This window comes from Dipodomys ordii, unplaced genomic scaffold, assembly GCF_000151885.1.
Source record: "Dipodomys ordii isolate 6190 unplaced genomic scaffold, Dord_2.0 Scaffold29, whole genome shotgun sequence".
Taxonomy (NCBI): Eukaryota; Metazoa; Chordata; class Mammalia; order Rodentia; family Heteromyidae; genus Dipodomys; species Dipodomys ordii.
Window position 1 is genome coordinate 7,686,656 of NW_012267245.1, and position 6,747 is coordinate 7,693,402.

At 38.4% G+C, this 6,747-nt stretch overlaps 1 protein-coding gene across 1 annotated transcript in view; it reads left to right on the forward strand.

The window, feature by feature from the left end:
* The window catches only part of Dmxl1 (Dmx-like 1), a 114,541-nt gene that overhangs the window by 59,915 nt on the left and 47,879 nt on the right, over nucleotides 1-6,747 (forward strand). The window contains exons 25-27 of the mRNA XM_013016020.1: nucleotides 748-824; nucleotides 3,023-3,150; nucleotides 4,274-4,568. Coding sequence (XP_012871474.1) covers nucleotides 748-824; nucleotides 3,023-3,150; nucleotides 4,274-4,568 — 500 coding nt within the window. The remainder of the gene's footprint in view (nucleotides 1-747; nucleotides 825-3,022; nucleotides 3,151-4,273; nucleotides 4,569-6,747) is intronic.

A 6,747-nucleotide genomic window follows, 5' to 3' on the forward strand; every position in this document is an offset into this window, starting at 1 on the left:
GATAGGAGTTTCACTGTCTCTCCTGCCCGGGCTGGCTTTGAACCGCGATCCTCAGATCTCAGCCTCCTGAGTAGCTAGGATTACAGGCGTGAGCCACCGGCGCCCGGCTTGCCATTGTTTTTTATGGTAGCTAGAATACATGGTGCATTTTCCTCTATGAATTGTCTATAAGTGAACTGGCAATTATTAGTGTGTGCTTCCATATTTTGTTTTAAGGAAAGAGCAGCTTTAGTGTTAAAGGACATGCTTTTAGTATGTGGCTCATTCTCTACTGGAGAGCTGAGAGCTGACATTTTCCCTTTATTCCCTTCTTGAAAAAATAATTATACATAGCACCTATGTATTTTATAATTCTGCCAGAAGACTCTTGAGTTTTGTTTTTTTATTTTTTGTGGGTTTTTTGAAAAAAATTTTCTCTTTAGGCGGAAATCAGTGTAAGCAAAAGATTTTTTTTTTTTTTTACTTAAAAAAAAATGCCAACTAGGGCCTGGGAAGGTAGCTCAGTGGTAGAGAGCTTGCCTAGCATGCATAAAGCCCTGGATTTGATTCCTTAGTACCACATACCAGAAAAAGCTGGAAGTAGGGTGTGGCTCAGTGGTAGAGTACTAGCCTTGAGTAAAAGAAGCTCAGGGACAGTGCCCAGGCCCTGAATTCAAGCCCCAGGACTACCATAAAACATGCTATATTTAGTCTTAATAAAAATTATACTTTAAAATCCTATACTTAATTTTGTTTTATTTTTTCCAGGTATATGTAATGCATACTTTAGCAGCCTCACTTTCTGCTTGTATTTACCAGTGCCTTTGTGGTAGTCATAACTACAGGTAAATGTCTTTTTGAAATGTAAGAATGTTTACTGTAACCTCTGAGGTATCATTTTATACATTATTAATTTAGAACTATATATAGCAGTCCTTTCAATAATGCAAAAAACATATGGCTGGGGTATTGAGTGCTTGTTTTTAATCTTTGAAATTTAGCATATGACTTCATAATAAACAAATCTCAAGTAAACCTTGTCAGTATAACTTACTTAGCATCCTATTATTGATCACTGGCTTTTGCTGGACATTGTGAGAGATGCTGATAATTTTAGAATGAATAGGGTAAGAACTCCTTCCTTAAGACCAGTTTGGTTAGAGAAAAGTAATAGGAACTGATATATGACAACAAGGCATAGCATTTAAACTGAGCACTGTAATTTGGTAGTTAGGAACCTAAGGAGCACAGGATAGGAAGTGATTGGTTTGGAATTGAGAGGAATTTCACAGACAGTATAATTTTTAGGGTATTCTCTTTATTTTGTAAAGTTTCACCATAATATAGGCTTTAAAAATACTGTTTGATATTCTGTGAAGTCTGTTATAGCTATCTTTTTCAATGTTCTTATTATCTTAAGTAGTTGTACAAAGGAAGAACCATTTAATACAGCACGTTATGAATGCAGTGCCTCAAGATCAGCGTCACCCTTTCAGCATTTTCACTCCCCTTACTTTTCTTAATTTTGTGCCATGTACAATGATTCTTATCTAAAAGTGTTCTCCTCTCCTTCCGTCTTCATTCATCCACTCCTCTTCCTCTGACCTCCCCCCTTTACCCCTCCCCGCCTCAGCCCCTTGCTAATAAGAAGAGAAAGGTTATACTTAAAAACGTGAATCAGGGGCTGGGAAGGTGGCTCAGTGGTAGAGCGCTTGCCTTGCATGCATGAGGCACTGGGTTCAATTCCTCAGCACCACATAAGCAGAAAAAAAAAGCTGGAAGTGGCGCTGTGGCTCAACCAGTAGAGTGCTAACCTTGAGCTGAAGAACTGAAGGACAGCGCCCAGGCCCAGAGTTCAAGCCCCATGACCGGCCTCCCCCCCCCCAAAAAAAAATGTGAATCAGGAAGGTCCTGGGTTAAGGCAATCCCAGGAAAATAACTTCAGGAGACCCCCTTCTCAACTAATAGCTGTCATTCTGTCTACATTGTATCTATCTTTAATTCTTTGAAGTTTTCTGTCCAGACACTGGAACTTGTAAGTCCATCTTATTTTTCTTTATCTCTTTGTTTCATTCAAACAAAAATCCTAGCTTTGTTTTCCTGACATTGATTTATTCTTCTGCAATGTCTTGCTTTCTGTTTAGGCTTAATAGGTAAACTAGGTTTGGGGCCTTATAGATGAGGTCTAAATAGTCCTCTCCACAAGAGATACAGTGTTGGGGTTCCTTTCCCAACTTCCTATGGTGTAGTACCTCCAATGAGATCATGCTTCACTGTATCCTTTGCTTGGTGAGACTTATCCTGAACTCAAACAGGTAACTTTAGCCATGCCATAGGCATAGTTTCATCTTCAGAACAACCTGCCAGATTCTCTTACAGGAGCATATGTGCTTGGCACCTTGTTCAGTGCCATTAAATATGGAATTGAAACTGAATGTGCTTACCTCCCACCCCCATCAGATAGGCTGTTTTAAAGTCCTATGAGTAAATCCAAGTGTTGGTGGCTCACACCTGTAATCCTATCTACTCAGGAAGCAAAGGTCTGAGGATCTTAGTTTAAAGCCAGCCCAGAAAGGAAAAGTCCATTTCTAAGTAACTACCCAGAAGCTGGAAGCTGAGCTGTGGCTCAAGTGATAGGGCACTAGTCTTGAGCAAAAAGGCTCAAGGACAGTGCCTAGGCCCTGAGTTCATGAACCATCAAACACCCTCTCCCCTCCCCCCTCCAATCCCCCACTCAGGTCCTATATATGAGTTTGCTACTTGTTCATAGTGATGTCGTTTTTATTCCATTTGTACCTGTCCTATGTGATCACTACTAATGAATATTCCTAAAGTCTTTTAAGTGTGTTTTGGTTTAAAAAGATGTATGTATTTATACTTTATAGGATAGTTTATTTTAAATAGCGCCAAATTACAGAATATACAACCTAAATATAATAATAAGTAAATATTAGTATTTAAATTACCCTAGAAATTAGTTCTCAAATTTAGAAATATTCATGTGAAATTCATGGTAGATTTACATATTGCATTCTTCTCTTAGTTCATTTCAGACAAATCAGTTTACTGGAATGGTCTATCAAACAGTACTGCTTCCCCATCGACATTCTTTGAGAACAGGAAGCTTAGAAGAAGCAGTCACTCCCAACACAGCACCAGCTCAATGGCCAGGTATAAGTAATGTATATGAGGTTTTCTTAATATTCTTTGATATTAATTTCTTTAGTGTTTATTGAAAATATTAAGCAAAAAGCTTGATTTTTTAAATTATTGCTTAGTATATAGTAATCACTTAATATTGCTAGAATTGATACCAATTCTGTATTCGTCTATAATGACAAATTCTGTAATTACTTAATTCTGTATTATTTCCTTGATTATCTAAAACTATATTGATTATATCAAAGTGTTTTGTCACATCATTTAAAAATTTTAAAGCATGCATCAAAAGTTTGTGTTATTTGAAGTGGGAGGATTGCGGTTTTTGACACGAACACAGAAAAATTTGGAGGCCCTTTCTCAGTGGAGAGGTGGGCACTGTGGCACATAATTATCCTGTCTATGACAGAAAGCCTAACTTAAAGTGGGTTGTGCTTTGACAGGCTCCTAGGCAGGGCCTATTTGCTCTGGCCTATAAAAGAGCAGAAGGCTAGGATCCAGCAGTAAGAGGAAGCATAAAGCCCTGAGTTCAAATCCCAGTGCTACCAAAAGAAAAAGTTTACATATGAGATTTGAGACAAACTGCAAATTTTCAGTGTTTACCTAGTTGAACAAGTAGCTCAACATTTACTCATTAACTCTAGTATGTACTACTAGTTATGACACTTGAGAAGAAAAGACTTAATCCTAATGGATATAGTATAGTCTTTTTTCTCAAAAACTAAGAAAATTTCAAAAATTAGCAAGTAAAATGATAGAGGGGGTAAGATTGATTGATTGGAATATACTGTAAACATGGAAATGTAAAAATGAAATTCCCTTCTGTTTAACTAATATAACCTAATCCAGACAGAGAGACAGACAAAAATGTATTTGTGCCAAGTACTGTTGGCTTACCTTTAAAATTACAGCTATTTGGGAAACTTAAGAACAGAATCATGGTTCAAGAATAGCCCAGTCAGTCAGTTTGGGAGATCTTATGATGAAAATAACCATTAAAAAAAAAAAAAAAAGGTCAGTGGTGTGGCTCTAGTGTAGAGCCTTGTAAGCCCAAGGCCCTGAGTTTACATCCCTAGTCCTCCCCCCCCAAACAAAATGTATAGTCAATAGCTTCTGTGTTTGTTGTTTATTTTAGGAATAACTTGTCTAATTCGCCTTTTGACCTCTTCTGGTGAGGAAGCCCAGTCAGGCCTTACGATCTTGCTCTGTGAAATCCTCACGGCAGTCTACCTTAGTCTCTTCATCCATGGCCTGGCCACACATTCCAGCAATGAACTCTTTCGGATTGTGGCCCATCCTCTAAATGAAAAAATGTGGTCTGCAGTATTTGGTGGCGGGGCCCGTGTGTCCAGCAAAGAACAGACTCACACAAAAGCTTTACCTGGTCAGTTTTCAATCTTTTTTTTTTCTTCCTTTTATTCATGTGAGTGGTAACTTTATCATATCTAATTAATTTTAATTTAGTCATAGAAAGCTCTTGTCCCGGAGTTTTTTTTTAAATAAATGGTTTTCTGGTGAAAATGAAGTATTAAAAGTTTCTGGTGTGGTTTTTAATCTGTAAGGTATTCCAGTATCAATGATTTAAAAAATCAGTTTTAATTTTTTTACAATATTTTGCTATCATACTTTTTATTTCTTTGAACTACGCTGTATCATTGCTTTTTGTCCTGTGCCAAATACAGATTCTCTCTCCTTTCTTTGGCAGGAAGGCCATGCGCTATGCCTAGCCCCCACCAGGTAGTGGTGTTCTCCATGGAGTGTGTGGGCTTTTCCAAAGCTCTTTCAGCCATCAGTTCCCATAGTCCTCCCAGTTTTGCAGGCAAGATACTAGCTTTAGAAATAGGCGTTTACAATTTTCCTTGCTGTGTGTTTGTTTCAAGGGGTTGGAAGAGTGGAATGATTTTATTTTGCCTGGCACTTAATGGAAAATTGACAAATTGCCTTTAACCAAGCCATACTTTTGGTTTATAACAATGATTTGCATTTTACAAAACTACTTTCGCTTTGAAATTCTCCATTTTAAAATGTGTTCTAACCCTTACATTTTTAAGTATGGAAAATATAAAGATGTCAGTGCTGATCATATGAAATCAGACTATGGCTTGAAGTGTCTTGAAAATATTTTTTAAAAGGCTGCTTTGTGATTTGTGTATAATGACTGGCTGTGAGAATTTTTGGATTTCTAAGTGTTCATAATGCCATGAAAGTTAATATTAAAATTTATCCACTACTGCTAAAACTATACTATGTTTATTTAAAGATTGAAACAGCAACCAGGTGCTGGTGGTGGTTCACACCTGTAATCCTAGCTACTCAGGAGGCTGAGATCTGAGGATCACAGTTTGAAGCCAGCCCAGGCAGGAAAAGTCCATGAGTTAACTGGTATTTCTAGTAAAATACTCAGAGAAAGCCAGAAGCAGCACTGCACTCAAGTGGTAGAGAGCACTAACCTTGAGTATAAAGAGGCTCAGGGACAGTGCCCAGGCCCTGAGTTCAAGCCCCTTGACCAACGCGCCCGCCCCCCACCAAAAAAAAAAATTGAAACAGCAAATTTTCTCAACTTGAAAAGAATTGCCAGGGCTAGGAAGGTGGCTCAGTGGTAGAGCGCTTGCCTTGCATGCCTGAGGCCCTGGGTTCGATTCCTCAGCACCACATAAGCAAAAAGAATAAAAGCTGGAAGTGGCATTGTGGCTCAAGTGGTAGAGTGCTAGCCTTGAGCTGAAGAGCTGAGGGACAGCACCCAGGCTCAGAGTTCAGGCCCCACGACCGGACCCCCCCAAAAAAAAGAAGAAAAAAAAAAAGAAAAAAATTGCCATTATGCTTTGTAACCTGTTTCAGTGATTTATTGACCCATACATAGTAATGTTGGGTTTTCAAGTTTTTTAAGATGATATGGAGTAGATGTAAGAATTAGCATGTAGTACTAGAAAGGCCATTGTATTCTATATAGACAGACTAAATTAAAAGTATTTTAAATGCTTTTCCAAAGCTAAGCTGTATGCATACATTTGAGGAGCCCAACAAGATGCTTTATCTCTTTGAACTTTATTACACTTCCTCCCTCTTATCTACACTCAGGATAACATGTTACCTATGAGAGTATTTTTGTTTTTTACAAGATATGAGTACCTTTGTGTGAGAAGTCAGACGGTTGGCAGAGAATAGCTAAGAACAACTTACACTCAGTTTGTGATATAGGAAAATATTGCCATAATCTATACCAGGAATGACCAATGTTCTTTAAGTAAAAGTACGTTAAAACAAAGTTTAGCTGGGTACCAGTGGCTCATGCCTGTAATCCTAGCTACTCAGGAGGCTGAGACCTGAGGATTGCGGTTCAAAGTCAGCCTTGGCAAGAAAAAGTGGTGCTGTGGCTCAAGTGCTAGAGCGCTCGCTTTGAGCTGAAGAACTGAGAGACAGTGCCCAGGCCCAGAGTTCAAGCCCCATGACTGACCAAAAAAAAAAAAGTTTAAAAAATTATTATCTTGTTAAAGTACTTAAAAATTATTAAGAGCGGGCTGGGAAGGTGGCTCAGTGGTAGAGCGCTTGCCTTGCATGCATGAGGCCCTGGGTTCGATTCCTCAGCACCACATAAGCAAAAAGAAAAAA